The sequence below is a fragment of the Melanerpes formicivorus genome, unplaced genomic scaffold (genome assembly GCF_026170545.1).
Source record: "Melanerpes formicivorus ecotype bairdi unplaced genomic scaffold, bMelFor1.0.p_v2 SCAF_17, whole genome shotgun sequence".
Lineage (NCBI taxonomy): Eukaryota > Metazoa > Chordata > Aves > Piciformes > Picidae > Melanerpes > Melanerpes formicivorus.
In genome coordinates, this window is record NW_027142369.1 from 5,061,113 (window position 1) to 5,081,171 (window position 20,059).

The 20,059-nt window shown below is 45.3% G+C and overlaps 1 protein-coding gene across 13 annotated transcripts in view; it reads right to left on the reverse strand.

The window, feature by feature from the left end:
• Positions 1-20,059, reverse strand: part of FOXN3 (forkhead box N3) — a 213,830-nt gene that overhangs the window by 124,221 nt on the left and 69,550 nt on the right. For 8 of the 13 annotated variants that reach the window (XM_068148757.1, XM_068148756.1, XM_068148753.1 and 5 more), the window contains exons 1-2: positions 9,418-9,671; positions 6,072-6,628 (exon numbers count right to left, since the gene is read on the reverse strand). In XM_068148757.1, coding sequence (XP_068004858.1) covers positions 6,072-6,614 — 543 coding nt within the window. In that variant the 5' untranslated portion in view covers positions 6,615-6,628; positions 9,418-9,671. The other 5 variants (XM_068148747.1, XM_068148745.1, XM_068148744.1 and 2 more) reach the window with 4 other exon arrangements.

Consider the following 20,059-nt stretch of genomic DNA (forward strand, 5'->3'; position numbering starts at 1 on the left):
TTGAAGATAAAAGCATCTTCCCTTCACCATCTTCTGCTGCTTCCAGGTCACCTCAGAGCTGGCTGAAAGCCAGGAGCATGGTTTCATGCCAAATTAAACAGAAGTGAGCCCATGACCTGTGCTGACACTGGCGCTCTGCTAACCACGGTGATGATGAGCTAAGCAGGGAGATGAAAATGAATTCAACTAAATTCACCCACTGAAGAATAAACCAAATTAAAATAAACACAAATAGTTTTCAGCCTGCTCACCACGTGGTGACTCACATGCCAGTATGAACTTGAGAAAGGCTGACAATACAGACAGTTCAATGCCCCATCAAAAGCAACAGGCAGCCAGGTTGGGCAGGGACCATGCCTGGTGGTGGTAGGCCCGACCTTGATCACTTTAAATCAGATGAAAGAGCTCCTAACACATGACACTTGAACAACTATGTGTTTCCAGGGGAAAACCAAAAGAAAGGCCTCCAGCAGAAGAAAGTCTCTGTATTTAAACTTCTCATTTCATCCTAGCCTTTACCTTCTAGTTGTGAGCACCTAACCTCAATGGCTGAAGAGTGACTTACTCCAGGCTTTGCTGCCTGGACTCCTTCAGTGCTGCTCAAGAGATTTTGTATCATCTTTGCGGTGGAGCACAGACATCATCAGTTACTCTAGTTTGTTTAGCCTAAGTAGTCATTCCCCTCTGGTAGGTCAATAGCCTGTCAATGTGCAGGGCACCAGCCCACAGGCTATCATAACCAAGAGCAAGACAACATAAATTCCTGAAATTTAATGCTCAGGGGACTCCTGGATATTGCCATCATGACTTGGAAAGAACTGATAATGCTTTGTACAGCTTTAAACCAGTTAATACAGGCACTGTAAAGAGTAAGCTCTCATGCAAACTCAGCCAGCTGGAAGCCAGTGAAATGGAAGTGGGGTTTTTTCCCACACACAGCTTCAAGAAATGTATTATTTATTCTGTATAATGTCTTGGGTTTGCACTTCAAAAACAAAACTGAAAGGGTTCAAGAAAAGCTCTCCATAAACTGTCTGATATCTGGAAACTCCACATTACTGTACGTGTCTAGAGACTTTTATGCTTGCTCTGGAATGAGATGACCAATTCAAGATGAAAAATTCTGATGCTAGCAAGCTTCTTAGTATGACAGACTGAAGAAAATGGATTTCAAGTTAAACTAGATGTATTTCTGCTTAAAACCACAACATCTTCTTTTAACAATTTGGGAAATTAACAGTTGGACAAGTGTATTTAGGACAGCATTTTATTAATGGAGTCAACATCATCTGAAGCCTTTAACATGAATCTGAAGGGTTGTTCTGCTGTGGGTTTGTTTGGTTTGTTGGTTTGTTGTTTGTTTTACACTTTAGCTTCACCAGATGCTGTAAATGCAGTGAAATTCTGATGCTTCTGTTATTTGGGTCAGTCTAGATGATAACAATATTAAAAACAGAGGAGGTAATTTCTGTCCTCAAGAGTGCCACCCATCTATCTTCTTGAATACTAATGTTAAAAGAAGGAGGACAAGGTCCCCGGTCCCTCACCTTTGTGAATATGCAGATAGGATTAGGAGATTCTAACGAAGAACAAGCAGGTTCCTTTTCCTCTCTCTCTGGCTAGTGCTTACCTTTCTGTAAGCCCATACATTATCACATTAGAGGAAAGATGCTGGCAGGAGAGACCCCTGAAAATTCTCCTGTGCACAAAGAGTTTCCCATGGATCTTGTCTGATGCCCTGGCAGAGCACTTGGGAGAGGCAGTGCCTTAGATAAGGACAAACTGGTTGTCAGCTCTCACAGTGCCCAAGGACCACTCAGGAGTCCTCAGATCTCAGAGCCTGCTCCAGACAGAGGAGGAGCCTGGCTGGATCTCCCATGACCCAGTTATGGACCATGTACTTCTAAGAATAACTTCTACATCAAGTAAGGAGAATTTTCTTCTCCCATCTCCATTAACATATCCTTTACCCTCATTGCATTTTTATTAAGACGTCCCTCAATGGGACTGCCAAACAACCCTTTAAGAGACTTTAATTTCTTCAGCATGCAGGCAGCCAGGAGCACATGTGCATTTCCCTATCTCAGACAATGCAGAACAGACACAAAGAGGAACTGTCTTGATAGGATGGATGCCTGAAGAAGCACAGACTAGGGAAAAGATAACAAAACACTGAAAACAAGCATGGGACAAGAGCCCCAGGTTCTATAACTGTGGGCTGTTGACAGAGACAAAAAAATGTAGAGAAGTCAATGAGGTTAAACATCCATTCCCCTCTTTTAATAGCAATGATTGAGAAAGTTTGCATTCATAAAAGGTGCAGACATACCATATGTCCTGAAAATACAACCCTGCCAGCCTCTGTTCGACGCAGAAATCCCTACAAGAATAAGATATTTGAGGGAGAAAAAAAAAATAGGGCTTATAACAAAATTTTTCGACAGACCCTTAGCTAGAGCAGCACTAGTGGGCACAGCTATAATTACAGCAAACCTACATAATGCGTCTGAACTGGCTTAGCCCTTTCCCTGCAAGCAGAGAAGCTGCCACATCAGTAACTCCGTTGCTAAGGCAACTGCTTACTTTCCATATCAACTGCAAACTCGTTGCTATGGAGACACATATACAAGAAAAATTCCTCTCTATAGCCAAGGACCAGATGGTAGGGAAGTCAGGGAAGTCATGGTCTAACAGGCTGCACTAAATGGGACACACACTAGAGGACATTTAGATCTGTACGTTCACAATAGGATTAATCTGAATGACTGAATTCACAGGTCCAGCAGTATAAACAAAGCCAGGGAACTCCTCATCTACTCCCCATCATGTGATACTTCATACTCTGGCCAACTATTATTAAACTGCTGAGCTCAATGCAAAAAGGTTTGTACAATCAAGCACTCAGCATTTTCCCTTCTTCAGCCTGGCTCTCTGTCTCCACTCAGGAGATCAAGCTCATCATGAAGTTACATGAATAGTCACTCTGTCAGATTGCCAGGTAAGCCTGATGGCACTGCAGATGAAGCAGAATAGCAGCAATACATAAACAAATCCAAGAAGGAAAATGTCTTTTCCTGGCATTCCACACTCGATCTAAAAGCACCAAGACACGGCAAGTCAAAAGCTGAAGTGTTGCAGCCTGTAGGTCTTTTGCCCCTGGCTCCCCACCTCTGTTACAAGGATCTGTCAAGAGGGGACTGGACATGGCACTTGAAGCCATGGTTTAGTTGTCAGAAGGTGTTAGCTATTAGGTAATAGGTTGGACTTGATGATCTCTGAGGTCTTTTCCAACCTTATTGATTCTGTGATTCTGTGATCTCACATCAGGAAATGCAAGCATTCGGATGCAGGCAGAAAAGCTGCATACTATTAAAGACATATTTAGTCCCATGAATATAAATTTGTGGAACCCAAGACTGAGAAAAATAGTATGCAGAGGGAATGAAAAAAATAAAAATCAAGTGTTCAGCAGAACTTTTTTTTAAGAAAAACAATTACTGAAAGGCTATACAAACACTGGAAAGCACAACTTGAGAGGAAAAGCTTCTAGCTTTTCACAGTGTGTCAATGCATATCAACTGGCAAATGCCTGCAATTTGAGCACTGATTAACTCCTTCTCCCCATACTGTACACATTGCAGAGCCTATCTTTCTAGCATTTTATAACATGCCGATTGCTAAATGCTTTTTTTTTCCACATGAAAGCAGTATGACAGGCAGACTTCAAAACTGTAATTTACAGAATCTGGCATGAAATGATTCCTTACAGAAGAGAGTTCTGCCTTCCCCTGTACCAAACCCCAGCCCAAAGCCAGAGAATCCTTTACACACCTCCCCTCCGAACAGCAGAGATGCTTGCTGCAAGGTACCTAAATCAACCCCAAGTGCGCGTGTGCACACACACAAGCTTATTTTCACAGCCAGCAGATGATGTTTACTGCTTTCCAAGTCCACAATTAGCTTTCAAGCACCTGATCTGGCAACTATTGACTGTGCACCAATTCTGTGCTCGGGACTGTCTGCCACAGCCATCAGCCAGAACATGAAAAAGCCCAGCAGAGGATTTAAACAACCTGCCTTGGCACAGTTTACGTTTGAGATTCTCACTTCATTCACCTTAAGGCCGGCTACCTGCAGTTATTAGAATTTCTTCCATCTCCTGGAGAGGCTTTCTCAGAACCTAGGATTTTGAGGAATGAATAAAACCCCACCTTGTTATTCATAAAGGCAAGGTCTTCCACCCCACTTTGTTGTCTGGCTATGTAACCATGGCTCTAATCATGAATTTGAGGCGTAGGTGACTAGTCATGCATTGTGCTCTGCCACTTCCCTGTAGAGCAGCAGCACGTTGTGGTATTGTTCATATGAGATCAGCAGACTGCCGGATATCTGACAGATAGACATGAAAACAAGTTCCTTATAGGAAGGAAGCTGTAATCTAAATAGTCAACTTGTAAACAGAGGAAGAGGGACTGAAAAAAACCCACAAATGGCAATGGTAAACATATGCCTTGTCAGTTACAATATTTTGGAGTCTTCTACATGTATTGTGTGAAGGTTTCTTATGGCCTGGGACAAGATCATAAAAGTCTGGTGTGGCACTTGTTATTACAGCCTCATTTCCAAACAGGAATTTAAGACTGATTTACACAAAAATAGATCTGGTTCAGGAACAGTTTTTTAAAAAACTCATATACATGCTTTTACAGCAAACCAATGGAAAAAATAATCCAACAGGTAACAGATCAGCAACACCTGGACAGTGGATTCTAGGCAATAACATTTTGACATTTTTTTAAGAGAAAAGTGCTGATCATTTAAAAAATGAAAGAAAATAATGTCAAGCAATCTAAAGATGAAAACTTGCTCATTTAGGGCAATGTATTTCTAGAGTTACTTGAGCTCCTGCTCCACAGCACTTAAGAGTTAAATCGCACACAAAATAGGGAGAACAGCACCACCAACAGAAGTCTAGTTTCAGGCTAACCAGTTACAAGACAATCACAGCATTTACTTCACTGAAATGCAAAAGTTGCATGCATCTACTGTTTCTGCCACGAGAAAGTGTCCACTTTCTGATGTTCAGCCATTTTTAAGACAAATGATCAGTGATGTGATTTTACTTGCTATTTATTTCACTGACCTGTGAGAAAGCCTGTGAAATTAATCTGCAAGCTGGTATTTTTATCAGTATACTTGGACTTTGCCAAAGATGAATCCAGGGCACTGTTTCTTGAGATGGTCCCTTTTGTAAACTGATACCTGCCCCTAGGCAGGCTGAGACGGTAGAAGGCTACTAAGTGAAGGACTGCCTCCATTGCTCGGCTTGCGTTGCCATACCCTTGCACATGGCCTTTTCCTGCAAACATCGCTGATCATTCAGCAGTGAAAACCAGGAGGAAACAGAGATACAAGGGCAAAAATGTGCTCCCCAGGCTTCTGTCACTGCACCAGTCTCAGAGGCTACAAGAGCCCCAGGGAAAGAAGGACTGAAATTTTGGTGAATGGTAACTTCCACTTTGCATGCCAGACTACCTGCTCTCTTTGGAAGAGTTTCTGAAAAACCTGCCTGAAATGGAACAAAGCTTCAACACCAAATTTCAGAACTACTTCTGTTCAGTAGGAAAAGAAAAAAAAAAGTTTTCAAATTACAGCACAAACCAAGGAAAAGTGATGGACTCTTACATCAGGCATACCATTTCTCTACACATTTGTATAAGCCAAGAACAGCAAGCAGCCTATTTATAACATGATTACATTCATCTAGTATAGCTGGTAACCATTACCACAGCATGATAACTAAAAACAATATTTAGCCACTATGCATGACGACACCAGCTGGGGGGAAAAGAAAAAACACACACACTGAGTACTTTCTTATAGATGTCTAGACAATTAATTTAATAAAATCAGAATGAGCCATGCTGAAGAAACATTGACTCTCTGACTTTAATGAACTATGTTACCAGGGACAGCATTGAATATGCTGCATTTCACTTTTATGGACACATTCTGGGATTAGGAGGTGAGTATTTTCAGAGTCAAATGGGTTTCCACAGTTCCAAACTTACCTGACTCCTGTCTTTGTCCACTTTCTTAAAACACTTATTCAAGGACAGATTATGTCTCACAGAATTTTTCCATCCAGTGGGTGCATTTGCAAAATAAGGAAAGTGTTCCAAGATCCAGTTGTATATATCCTTTACAGGCAGTCTTTTGGTTGGCGAGTCCTCGATGGCCATAAATATGAGGCAGCTAAAGGAATATGGAGGTTTGCAGTTGGGGTTCTGCTTGGCATCATAGGGCATGTCAGAGTGGGCAGGAGACGGTGGTGTGTCATCACCAATGTCCTGAACAGGGCTAACACTCCTTAACACTGAGTCCCCAAAGCTTTTCAGCAAGTTCTTGCTCTCATGTAACCAGTTCAAATTAGTTAGCTCTTCATCTTCCATGGCCCCTTTATCTAATCTGATGGCAGGCAAAGAGAAATCTAGGTCCTCATCATCATGAAGTGCCTTTGATAAATCACTGTCTTGGTAACGCTGGCTCAATCCACTGGGAACACTAATTCCTGAGCCCTCCGGCTTTTTACTTGGAGGCATGACTGGACCCATTTAGACAGCAACTCCTAGGACAGCAAATCCAAAGAAAGGGAGAAAAAGAAAGAAAAAAGTTAGCTCATAAAAAGATACTGTGTAACATTTCAGCAGCTTCTCCCTAACTGGTCACTAGGTCTTTTGCTATCTGTGTTAAAAAGGACACACACAAACACTCATTTACGGCTGTTTAAACATAAAGTCAGGGCAAGGGAAGAAATTTCAGTTGATGGAATAAGACAATAATCCACATACACCTTGGTTCTGTGTGTATGAGAAGCTTCACACAAAGGAAATCCTAGAGATATGTCCCTTTAACAATGAATATGTGTACCAAATCATTCAATACTTCATTGTATTACTTTAATAAGCATGTGAACTAAAAATAATTTAAAAAATAAAGGGGCTTAAGGCCAGTTACTTCAGATTAAGTTCAGCTGTTTCCCTTTCGAGTGGAATACAACAGCACTGTGATTAAAGTCGTTCTAGCTAAAGGCTGAGAGGCTAATCTGACTATAGTCACATCTGTAAAGAAACCTCAGGAACGACAGTAGAACTTCAAAACCAGCAAGGGTGAGAGAAGAAGGAAAGCAATGCACAGTAGTTTTGGGACCAGGGCCAAGACACCGGGAAACAAATGCCAGAGGAATAGGGCACTTTAAAGATGTATGTAAACAGATGATCATAATGTAAGCTGGACTTTATTTCAAACATGGTAGAAAGGCTGCTGTCATGCTCAATAGTGGCCCAAGAGATGTGGAGATGCTGAAGGTACTGCACTAGCAGGTCTTGAGTGGGGGAGGGGGACACCTGCAAGGAGTAATATTTGGGAGGGACCTGAGCCTCTCAGAAGCTGAGTGAAGCTGGGCACCTGCCTAACTCAAGGGAAACTGACAGGAACCCAATGATTCTACTTCAGAAGCAAGAGGGGCTCCTTAGCTTCTCCATGCAGTAAAACTGCCAAGCATTAGGTCTGGAGATGTGAAGAGTAGCGAAACAAACATTTCAAGAGTGAGTACAAAATTTTAAAATAACAAAACCTCCTGCACAAACTCTAAACAAAAAGCAAAATGACTCCCTGTATCCAACACGTATCCTCAGCAGCTTCCTGAAGACATACAGTCACACAGTCAATGCAATAAAGGGCAAAAAATCTGCAAATAAAACCAGAATGAAACGCCCATCTACAAGAAAAAACAACAACTATTTGACCATTTTGGGGAAGAGAAATGATGGACTTCATATCAATTGTTACAAAAGGGCAGAAATGAAAAACTCAAGTTTCTCAGTTTTTTTCTAGAAGCACTTTATACCAAAACAACCAAAGAAACATATAGAACTTTATGCATAGAAGCCCATTAATACACAATCCCTCAAGAAGCTCAACAAACGTGTGGTTTTACACGAGTACCTAGAGGAGGAAAAAATACCGAGGCAGATATAAACACCGAGAGACCAAACTTACGTAGGTCCCACTTCCTAGCTTTCAAAACAACGTCCAGCACAGCCAGAAGGTAAACACGAGTATCGCCGGCGTCTAGGGGCACTGGCACCGGTACTGCCTATGCTATGCCGCATACTCAACTTTGACTCCAAAAGGAAGTTATGTCCCATGAGCTTCTAAACAGGAAAATTATATGATGGCTGACAGTAAAGTAATTTAATTGCACTGTTGCTATGACAACATGCTGCTCTCTTTCTGTTTAATTTGCTTATTTGTCAGTATCCTCCCAAAGGGCCATATCATACCATCTCTGTTTTCTTCCTTTCTTTTTTCCCCCCTCTCCAAGCAGCGGTCCTCACGGGTGCCGAGGGTGACCAGGCAGCCGCGGACCTGCCGAGACCCCTCGGGCCGGCCACCGGCGACTGCAGGACAGCCCAGCGGAGCCCGGACAGAGTGCTTCCCAGCATGGCCGCCGCGGGCGGGAGAGGTGCCCAGAGCCGCCCCCAGTGGCGCCGGGGCCCGGCCGTCCCTGCGCTCGGGAGGTGTATAGGGGGTTGCTACCGAGGCCCGTGGCGGCTGCCGCGGCGCCCCGCCGTCAGACAAAGGAGTGCCGGTCACATGAGAGTCCGCAGTTGGGCGAACATTTTTAATGCGCTGCCAATTGCGGGTACTCCACCAAGTACCTACACAGCCACCCAGCTAGCCGCCCGCCCGAGCCCCCTCGCCTGCGGCCCGGCGGGGGCGGGGGGAGAAGCGGCCTCGGGCCGGCCCCCCCGCGTCGCGCTCCCACCGTACTTGTCGTGCGGCGGGGTGGGGGGTGTGAGGGAAGGAAGAGAGCGAGCGCCCATTGGCCGCCGCGGCAGCCAATCAATGGGGTTGCTAGGAGACTAGGGCTGCTCTGGCCGGGCGGGTGAGGGCGGCCGGCGACGCGCATACCTCCAATGCCGGCCAGATGTCACCGGCCCGCGCCGGCCCCGCCGCGCCGGGAATGCAACTTCTCTCCGCGCCCGCCTCCCAAACGCGCGCACCCGGCGGCGCCTCTTTCTGCCTCTGATTTATACATATGCGAGTGTCGGTGTGTCTGCATATTCAAAAGTCCTTGCTCTAGCAGCTCCCGGACCCCACCGGCGGGACTACGTCGGGCTGGAGACGGCCCCCGTGGCTCGGCCCCGCGGCGCCGCCGGTGGGGCTCGGGGGGGACACGGCGGGGCGCGCCGCTGCCACGCACCAACTCCTGGCCAAGTTGTGGTGCGGGGCGGCGGCGGGGCCCGCGCCGGGCGAGCCATGCCGAGCCGCACCGGGCCGGGCGGGACCGCGGGGCAGCCCAGGCGGACCCGCTGGAGCCTTGCGCAATCCCCGCAAATAACAACAACTTACCTGGCGGGGAAGGGGGGGCGGCGTCGGCGTCACCGCGGTCCCTTCATGGCTGTGGCGCAAACTTTCATCTGACGGAGCCGGGCATCGCGCGCCCCCCACCTCAGCCCGAGCCCCGAGGGTGCCGCGGGGGTCCTGGCTCAGGAGGCACCGTCGCCAGCATGGGGCCTGGCTGCTGCCCGCCCCCTGCCCGCCCCGCGCTCCCGACGGGCAGCGGTCCGCCTCGCTGCGAGCCGAAGAGCGAGAAATTGTTTCCACTGCAAACAAAAAAGGCGACACATGACCAGGGAGGGAGGGGAGAGAGGGAAAACGTGGGCTGGGCCAGCCGAGACGGGAGAAGCCGTGGAAGGGAGGGCCGCCGGCGGTGGGGGAGGGCGACGGCGCGGGCGGCGCTGCTCACGGCAGGCCGCGGGCAACCTGGCCTGCGGCCACCCTCAGGGGGCACCCGCCGCCGTCAGCTGCTCGGACGTGTCGCCCCGCGTGTCCGCCAGTCCCCGCCCGGCAGCGTGGCGCAAGGCCCCCGGCGAGGCGGGCGCCGCGGGCCCAGCAGCGTCGGGGGCGCGCCGAGCCGGCGGCGTTTGCCTGGGGCGGGCAGGTATTCGAGGTCGGGAGGGAGGGCGGGAAGCCCCCGCGAAAACGTCTGCGGAGTCGGGAGAACTGACAACGCTGCCCGTCCTCGCCGGCGGCACCGGCGCTCCCACTTGTACGATTTTCTCCCTCTGCCCGCGGCATGACGGGAGGCCCGGCCAGACCCACCCCGGATAAACTGCAATGAACTACAGGGTCGCCACTGAAGGCACCACCACGTACCAGGAGTCCACAGCTCAATACACCGGAGCCTTGCTTCTCCCTTTCGCCTCGAGAGGAGCAGGAGAGACATCTTCTCACCCGACTCCATCCTCCACATCTCCCAGCAAGCAATTAATGCCTGCCGAGGAGGGGACACCTGCCAGCCCACCACCGACACGCGACTCGAGCCTCCGGTCAGCCAATTTCAAACACAGCTGTCCTGCAAATGTGTGCAGGAGCCAGATCCTAGGGAGAGACGTGCGGGCCGGAGAAAGCTCGTCCGCCAGCAGCAACAAGCAGGGGACAATGCGAGGGGTCTACACTGCTGGCGGTCTATCATGAAACTACGGGCTCTGAGGGTTTGTCCTCACATGGTGCAGCAAAGAATCCTGTTACAGAAATCTGTAATAACAGCTGAGGGAAAAAAAAAAAAACAAAAAAAACCACAACACAAGTTCATAGTCTAAGGGAATTTGCTTTAAAATGAGGCCTGATTTAATTAGGAAGAATGGTGCATTTTCCTCCTCTGCTACCATATCCTGACATAATTAGTGTTAACTTGAGTAAAAAATGTTACCATCAGCTAAATTAATTGTAAGAAAACTAACTTGGTTTAAAAATAAAAAAGAAGTTGCTCGCTATAGACAGCACTAGTTAAACATACGGTCTCCCATGCAACGCAACATGCTTCAGTGACTCATTGCACAGAATTAAGGTATGGCTGCCCACCCACAAGACAAGCACATGAAATTCTTTTGTAGCTGATCCACAAAAATCAAACATTTTCCACTCCAGGGAAACAAGGCATGCAGATTTAGCATACTTCAAAATTAGTTTTCCTTTCAGCATAGAAAATAGGTCTGCTGTAGAAATGTATAAAAACCAACATAGTGCAAGTTAGAAATACACGTATATTGGTAGTTCTTTTCCAGTGCAGCTCTGGTCACAGAAACTATCCCCAAGCCAAGAAGAAAGCATTTTAGTCATTTTGTTTAGAAAAGTTAGGACAGCTGTCTCAAGAACTTGAAGGAATTCTGTGCTGGCCCACACAGTCAATCTTACCCCATTTAACCAGGATCACCACTATCCTGCATGTCTGTGTCTGCTTAGCCATTTCCCAAGATATGAGCTACCTCTTTTAATCTCTGTGACACTCGGAAAATTCACATCCTTAGACAGGAGTGGCAACTACCTCATTCTCAAAGTGCAGGGCTGAAAAGCATTTAGTTGATTCTCTCAAATTAGAAATTCCTGTCATAACTTGCTAAGAGCTTCTTTTTGCCGACAGCTTTCTCTCCCCTACCCAGTGAACTGATATTTCACATTCTTGCATATTTTCAAGAAGACACATGAGCAGCTGGATTAAAGAATAGGACGAGTACCTATCAGGACAGTATCATCATTATTCACCAGTAACCCTGCCCTCTGACTCCACCAGCCCTAACACTCCAACAGTCACCAGACCATTAGTTTACACAGTTCTTATCTCATGGCCATTTGGTTTCAAACCTGAACTAAATTACCAAGTCGTAACTCCACCCACCTGAATTTATTCCAAACGCTTCAGATATTTTTCCTGAGTAAATCAACATGTCTCTATCAACAAGCAAAATTTACTGCATTTATCATCACTTGCAAAAGTCAAGTGTCTTAGAGCAGACAACCAAGGCAAATTCAGTTAATGAGAAGTATTTCTGAAGTGAAAAGAAGGAAGCCTCATGAGATGCAGGGTACTATGTTGCAGCCACTGTTCAGAGGGCAGCTGCTGGACACGTGCAGAGTGCACGATTCCTCAGCTGACCAATTCCTTAGAACACTGCATAGAGCAACACTCCATGTGTGCCAAGAACAACATCCTCATGTTGGCACCCTTTGACTGGAAGATGCTTCAGAAGCCACCTCCTTGATATGCTCGCACCTCTTCTTGGGAAAATATTTTAGCTTATATATGTAGTTGGATTTTACTGGTTAAGGGATTGACAACAAAGAGTATAAAAACACCCACTCTGAGCAATAGTTACCTTCAGTTAGGGTGGTTAGGGACTACTTCTTCTGTTAGCTAATTCCTCTGGCTATGGCCTCAGTGTAGGGATGCTGTGAGGGATATGCTTGGGACTTTTGTAAGCTGCTTTGTCTGTTAAAGGCTGCTGGGACTACTTCTGTAAGTGGGACTCTGAGACTGTGCAATGCTAGGGATTCTACAATGCAGCAATAAAGGACTTCTGGGATGACTTCTGAGATTCGCTGCTCTCTGCATTTCTGGAATCTCGTTGCTATATGGCAATGGGGTTTCTGCCTTCATTCATCGCCCAATGGCCCCCAAACTGGGTAGAAGAACAACAGTAGTACACAACCCATTCAGGTACACAGCTCAGTTCCATCCAAAAATTCTGGCAAAATTCACCATCAATATTGGTGGAGTACGATCAGTTCCAGAGATTTCTACTTTTCCACAGTGGGCAGGAATTTCCCCAGAGTGCAAACTAAGGATTACAGTGAAGGGCCACCATGAGAGATGTGCCACTTAGGCAGACAAGCCAGTGTGATCAAAGTGTAGGGGCCAGCTGTGTGTGACACAGAAGCCAAGGGACAGACATGGGGACAGACTGCACACTGGAAGGCTGGCACAGGGCTCCCTGCTGAGGCACCCCATGAGTGCAGTGGTGCAGAGCAGTCTCTCACTGGTTCCTACTCAACTCTGAGCTCAGCTGCAACTGCAGCTGCTGACTTGCAGAGTGGTAAAATACCAGCAGCAAGGTACACACTGGCATCTTGCCTCTTTGGAAGACTGTTCCCCAGCTGCTTCTGACTCTTTGCTGGAATACTTAATACAACCAATTTAACAAAGGAGACTGCAGTCTCACACAGCACCACTGATCAAAACATCCAAAGTATGGCCACCAAGTAACTCAGTAATCTCAGGCAAGCCACCAAATTTATTAGAGTATTTATTTCCTCATTTTAAGACAGGAAAATTACAAACACATTTAGCCAAATTTCCGCAATACTAACAGATGAAAACTGTGCATCCAGACTAAAGTATTCACCATACCAAAAGGATGGAAGCACCAACAGTGAAAGAACTGCACTTTAGCCTTGTAGGCTAATATACAACAGTCTAATCTTTCCACTCAGATTTCAAAATACCAGCTGCAGATGTTGCAGCATCTTATTTAATGAGGATTTCCAACCATCTCCCTATACTTCTTTATCTCTTCTCCTCTACACTGGAATCCCTGATAACCTCCACAGGCACAGGAAAGGTCATATGCTCTGTATCAACCTTCCAAAGCTCATCTTCCCCCCCTCCATCTCTGCTGGGAACTTTCCTCTGCTACTATTATGACCATGCCACATGACCTTGCTAAATATTTCTACCTTCTGCCCTCTGACCTCATCTCCCTGTTCAGTCAGCTGTTCTATCACCCAATGACATCCCCACCTCCCTGCCCTGAGAAGGGGAACTGGGAAAAGGAAAGAAGACTTGTGGGGTGAAAAGGAAACAGATTTAATAAAGTAATAATAAAACCCTAATAATCATACTAAGATAAAGCACACAAAGTTATACTCTGCCCATGTAGTGGCCGTGAGCTGCACACTCCCAGCAGTGAATGCTGGATCTCAAGTGCTGCAAGCACCACAGCTCCAGCAAAAGCACAGCAGTCACAGCAAACAGGAGAGTAGGCCTTGGGAACAGAATGATAGATGAGACCCTCTAGAGATGGTGGCCATTGAGGGGATGAGACCTTCCCCTTTCTTTCCAATTTGTAGTGAGTTTATGGTATGGAACACGCCTGTTGGCCAGCTTGGGTCAGCTGCCCTGGCTTTCTCTCATCCTGGCTTTAGTATATAGCTACCTCAAAGCTACTCAAGACCATGATCAGTATGGAAGCTCACATATGATGGCTGGTGTCATGGTTTAACCCACTGACATCAACAAAAACTCGGCTGGGTTCCTAGCTTCAAGGTACAGCCTAAACTGTCACAGCTGGCCACAAGTGAAAACAAAGTGTCTCATCAACTTTCTTCTCACCAAACCAGGTGCTGCAGTCTTCTCAAAGATGCAACTTTCTGGAATAGGAAATTGATGATGACTGTACCCCAGCTAAACCAGGACACCTCACTAGTCTCACCATGTAACAGACCTGCACTTACCTTCATGTTTAAGCCCCGCTTCCCAACCTGATCTCCAATTATAATGTCCTCATTGACTGGCATCCTTGTCAATGTTGAGGTTCCCAATTCACAAATGGTCCTGATGTGCAAGTGTTGTGGCTTAACCCCATCTGGGAACTAATCCCCACACAGCCACTCACTCACTCTCCTTCAGTGGGACTGGGAGGAGAATTGGAAAAATACAAGTGAGAATACTTGTGGATTGAAATAAAGACAGTTTAATAGGTAATTCAAAAGCCACACATGCAAGCAAAGCCAGACAATTCCGAGCCAAACAGTCAGTCTCTGCCTCCTACAGAAGTAACACACCTAATCGGCTGGCACTCAGTGCCCCACTCCTGTGCAAAAGCAGCTCTTGCCTCGCAGCTGCTCCGATCGCAGTCATACTGTGCCTTTCTGCCCCATGCCTTTTACAAGCATGCACTTCCCTTCCTTCTTCCACTCCAAGCACTAGCTAAAGATATAAGCTGTACACGCGGTGAAGGCCCAGCTTACTCCAACTGGCTGATAGATCTATCTTTTGCACATTCATTTGAGATGATGAAATCAGATTAACAAAGCCATGTTCCCAACCTTTCATTTAATTGTTCTTCAAGATCTCATTTACCCTAACTGGTGAAGCCCAACAGAAACAGAACTGAATTGCTGAAAAAAGGATCACTGATATGAAGCTTTGTCAGAAGTGTGAGCAAACAAAAGTATCCATAGCATTTCTGCAGGCTAAAATGTAATTAATTTCTTACAATAAAATCCAGAGTTTTTATGTGGAAGTTCCTTTATAAAATAATGTATGCACAATTATGATGTGATTGTAGTAACACTTGCTTGCAGCTTCTAAGAAAATGAGTATACTTAGTACTAAAATTATATACAGCTGACAAGCTACCATCAAGTGTGTCTCCGTACATGAGCACGGTGGGAGGAGAGTATCATGCATGCTAGCTTGTCCTAGAGACATTTGTCAAAACAGGTCCATATGAGAAATGCTTTCCCAGTATAATTACACCAACATACTAGTACCCCATGCAAAAACCTAGCTTCTACTGGTAAATGGAAGCTTCTGCCAGTGCAGTTTATCTTAGTAGCACAACTACTAGGAAGCAAAATATGGCTGGGATAAATACATCTTTATTGGAGTCTTCTACTCTAATTGCTATATTGGTCTGAAATCACATCTAACCTAACACAGCTGATATATTAATGGCAATATAAGCCAGTATTTCTGGTACCGTTACAGTGTTTGGCTGAAAAAAAGAATTAACTGCTTTTTGGAGTTTGGAGCCTGCACTCCGCTATCTGTTGCACACGTGTAATGCCACAAAATGTGTCTGGCAGTTATCTCAACATTAGTATTCACCATTTGGCAGCTGAAGTCAAACTTTTAAGTAATCAGCAGAACCAGAAATCAACTGAATTTCTGTTCTTAAAAGCAAAATGGAGGAAGAACAGCAGCCAACACCACACAGAACTAAATAACAGAAGTTTGGGGGGAGAACTATAACAGAGAACCAAATTCTCTTATAAAGTTCCCAAATGGTATTGCCAAATTTAATTTCTAAAACTAAGACAATTTTTTTTCTGGACAACATCTCAACTTTCCTGAACACAAGCTGTTCATGTCATCTAAGATTTAAGGAGTTTGTCCTTTATTTGTGTATCTATGCATGCAACCTTAAAATTACAACAGTACCTCACAGGTGGTGAAGTTTCTGTTCACATCTCATCAGCTGAGGATCTCAGTTTACTATGCAGTTTACTATCATTAGAGCTGTACGCTACTGTTCTTTTCTGACTATTTTCTTGTGCCAGGTGGATCTCCTAGCCATGATTGTACTGAGTCCCAGCTTGATTTCCAGCTCTTTGTAGCTCAGGATATTCCTGGGTGCTTTCCTCTACTTACCACCCAGCACTGCTCTTTCTGTGCATTTGTTGAACACCGCTCCCACAGGAAATCCTTGATATGTGGGGTCCAGTTTCCCCGACTGTGGCAATGCACAGAAAAGTTACAAGAGCCCGTATGAGGAGATAGAGCGCTGAAGCACAAACATAGCTGGCCTACAGTTGTGTCTGCAAAGAGATGCTGAGAAGATGCAGGCTTTGGGAGACAAGCAGAGTGTCATACAATGATTAAGCTGATTTCTATTATAGGTGTCATTTTACTACCACATAACAGGTTACCAAATGCATCACAGAGCAAGGCACAGAAAGCAATGAGAAACTGCTGTGGAAAGACTAAAAAAGTCAGTAGTGTCAGCAGAAAGCTCCTATGTTGTCCTCTGTTCCCCTCCACAATGAGAGGAGGTGAGATGGGCTCCATACTGAACCAGAGAGCAGCCACCAGGCAGACCAGGTAAGTGAGATTTGAGAAGGAGGGAAAGCTGACACAGAATAAAAGCCACATCCCAGCAGCAATTGCCGTTGCCAGCTTTGGCTGGAGAACCACCCCCTGGCTGCCACATTCATGTCCTGTGAGGTGCATTTCCCTGTGAGTAGCTTTTGGCTTCTACACACTAACAAAAGTTCATTATGATTAGGGTCTGATTTACCCACTGGGGCATTAATTTATGCCAGGCACTGCTCCAGTCTTTTTGGCAACAGGCAACTTCAATGAACAGCTGCTGTGATCTGGGAGATCCACTGCATCTGACACCTTGCTGATTTTTTGCAGGTAAATTTGTCATTCTACAGGTTTCTCATAAGGATGCCACAAGGATGGAGTGGGTCTTGGAGGCCAAAGCACCAAGATGTAATCTTGGGATTTTAGTGGTTTTTTTCAAATGCAGTCCTGTAAACAATGATAGTTGTGCCTCCTTCTAAGGTGCAGGTAGTTGTTCCAGAACAGTTTAGCACTTCCACAAGCATTTCAAAGACAAGAAAAATGGTATTACTACAAGAAAATTTTGAAGCAAGTTTGAGAGAAAAGGTCATTTTTATTGCTTGTGCACAGGTAGAGGGTTCTACTTATTCCACATCACTTGTCACATAACCTTCAGCATTCTGTTCCATAATGGAAAAGAGAAATACAACAGGAAAACAACGCAATACCAAACCAAACACATATAACCAAAAAAATGGTGACAAACAAACCAACCAATCAACTACACTTCACTGGAGAAATCCCTGCAGGTTGCTGGCCCAGCACTGGGCAGCAGAGTGGGGGATTTCAGTAGAAGACAAAGGCCAGTCCAGGCAGGAAGGAGACAGGCTGTTCTGCCACAAGCCAGCCAGCCAGCCGCCAAGCTGTCCTTTTGCCATACCGTTGAACAGAAGGCCCATGTAATGACAACCGCAGAACTCATTTAAGCTCTGAAAAGGTGACTAATGAGCTCATTCATGCTGCCTATAAATTATTCACTACAACACTGACCCACTCAAGACAAACAGCAAAGTAAACTTTAAATAGAGGGACTAGGAGCCTCCAGTGTTGTTTGCTTCTGCCCGTAAAACTTTTTACAATCAGAGAGACACTTGCTTGCTTCTGCCCCCTTGTAAAACTCCCTCGACTGTTTAGGCCTTTTTTCACTCTGGCAGAGCCAACGCAGCTGCAGCTGTTACATATTTACTTCTCTGTTGCCAAGTCTTTTTTTGCTAGTAGTTGCAGGTAATCACAAAGTGCTATAAATAGCTTTAAATTATATTCCTCAGAAATTACAGTCAGACTTCAAAATGAAGGTCTAAAGAAGTAAGAAGACAATGGCACACGCACATGTTTGATGAGAAGCAGCCCACCTTCAGAGATCTGTGCTTACAGATACTTCTATGAACATCTATGATTTCTGCCAAAATGAAAACACAGGACTTTAAAAGCCACACTTTTTTTAGCTGCTGGGCCAAACAAGCTTTTGATATGTTTAGAAACATCCCAGAATACTTTTGTTGTCTTATTTAGCATGAAATAGGAGCCAGGTTACAGTTCAATGTTAGCAGTGTGAGCCGTGGTGTTTGCTGCTGGAGTGGCTGGAACAGCCGCTGGCTCTCTTCAAACAGTACTTTTCTCTGGAAGATAAATTGCTCACAATATTTATAGATTAAGTTTATTAACTTGTAGCTTGTTGAACTAGCAACTACACAGTGACATTAAAGACACTGTCTTATATGACATATATCTGATCTCCAGTGGAAAAATGTTACTTGCACCTCTGGTTACACAACCCAACTCCAAAGGTTGGAAACAACTAGATAAAAGGAAAAGCCAGGAATTACACAGCTAAAGTCCAGTCACTGTGTTTAAAACAAGGAAAAGTATGGGAGACATAAAGCAGCATCACAGCAATATCTAAACATGAGAAGAAAAAGGGGCTAGCAAAAGCAGCTCACAGAGATAATCATTGCAATTTTCATTAACCAGTTCCTTCCAAGCTGGAAACACTGTAACTAAGCAGAATATGAACTCCTGCACTATTTGAAGGACTTTACCAAAAACCATGTATGACTCTTCATTTACTTACAACCATGATTCTGAATTTACCAGAGATGCACAGAAACTCTATTGCCCTGATAGTACTGACTTTAAAATGACAATTAAACCCCACCACCACCAAACACCAAGACAGCAACAGAACAGCCTACGCTACACAGCATACAAGTCTTAACTTATCAAAAACTCTCCACCTGATGAGATTCCTGAGCCTCTTGTAGCTGAAGGGTGTTGTCAAAGGGCTGCTTTGAAACCCCATTACATGCTGGACCCCACTAACCTGTCTAGCAAGCAGAGTTCACCTCTCAGTTCAGTGGTGGGAAACGGAGGCACTTCCTGCAGCCAGCTCCCCACACCCTGCTCCTCATTTCCCTAATGAGGCTCAGCAGTGATGTCAGTTTTGCCCCAAGGCATGATTTTGTCCAAATAAAAACAATCTGCAGTTGGCTGCAAAATCAGAGGAATGCCAAATCTGGGGGAGGATAAGCAAACAAACTGACGATACAGCTTTTAATTGTGTGCAACAAAGCCAACCCTTGGCTACAACTGCCAATGAATCTCTTGACTGATCAAATGCTGCTACCCTTGCTGAGGGTGCCATAGACAGCTTTGATCTAAGAGGTCACCTGGATGGCTCTGAGACACTAGTCTCAGCAAATTCATGCATACAATAGGTAGGGTGCACAGCCAGCACCATCCAACTGGGTAATCCTAACCACCACTCAGACCAGACAATGCTGCTAAAACAAAGGCAGATAGATCATGCTGAGTACCAGGGCAAACTCAGCCCAATCCAAAGCCATGCACAGCTGTTACCTCTATTGGAAAACCACTCCTGCATCTCCTCCTCCCCTTGCATCTCCAAACCACATAATTTCATGGCTCTTAAGACCCCAGTGTGTGTCCATCTGTCAACAAGGTTGGGTTCCTCCGTACTTTGGTCATACCATTACAACAAACTATAACTATTTCTTAACAGAAATCAGCACATTCAGATGTTCACAAATTGAAAATCTCAGATATTCAACTCAAAGAAAAAGCTGTGCCTTCCCTACTCATCTAGTACCAGATGCAGGTCCCAGTCCAAAGAAATTTAACGTTTTTACACTCCAAGAGCTACAGGGGAGTCAGTGGGAGAGTGCAGCTTCCAAAAGCCCATAAACTGTGCCCAAATGAGGCCAGAGAGTAACACTGTAATACCCTTACTTTTACTTTTTTTCTATCTATTGTCACAAGTACTGCAGTAGTGAAGACCAAGCAAAT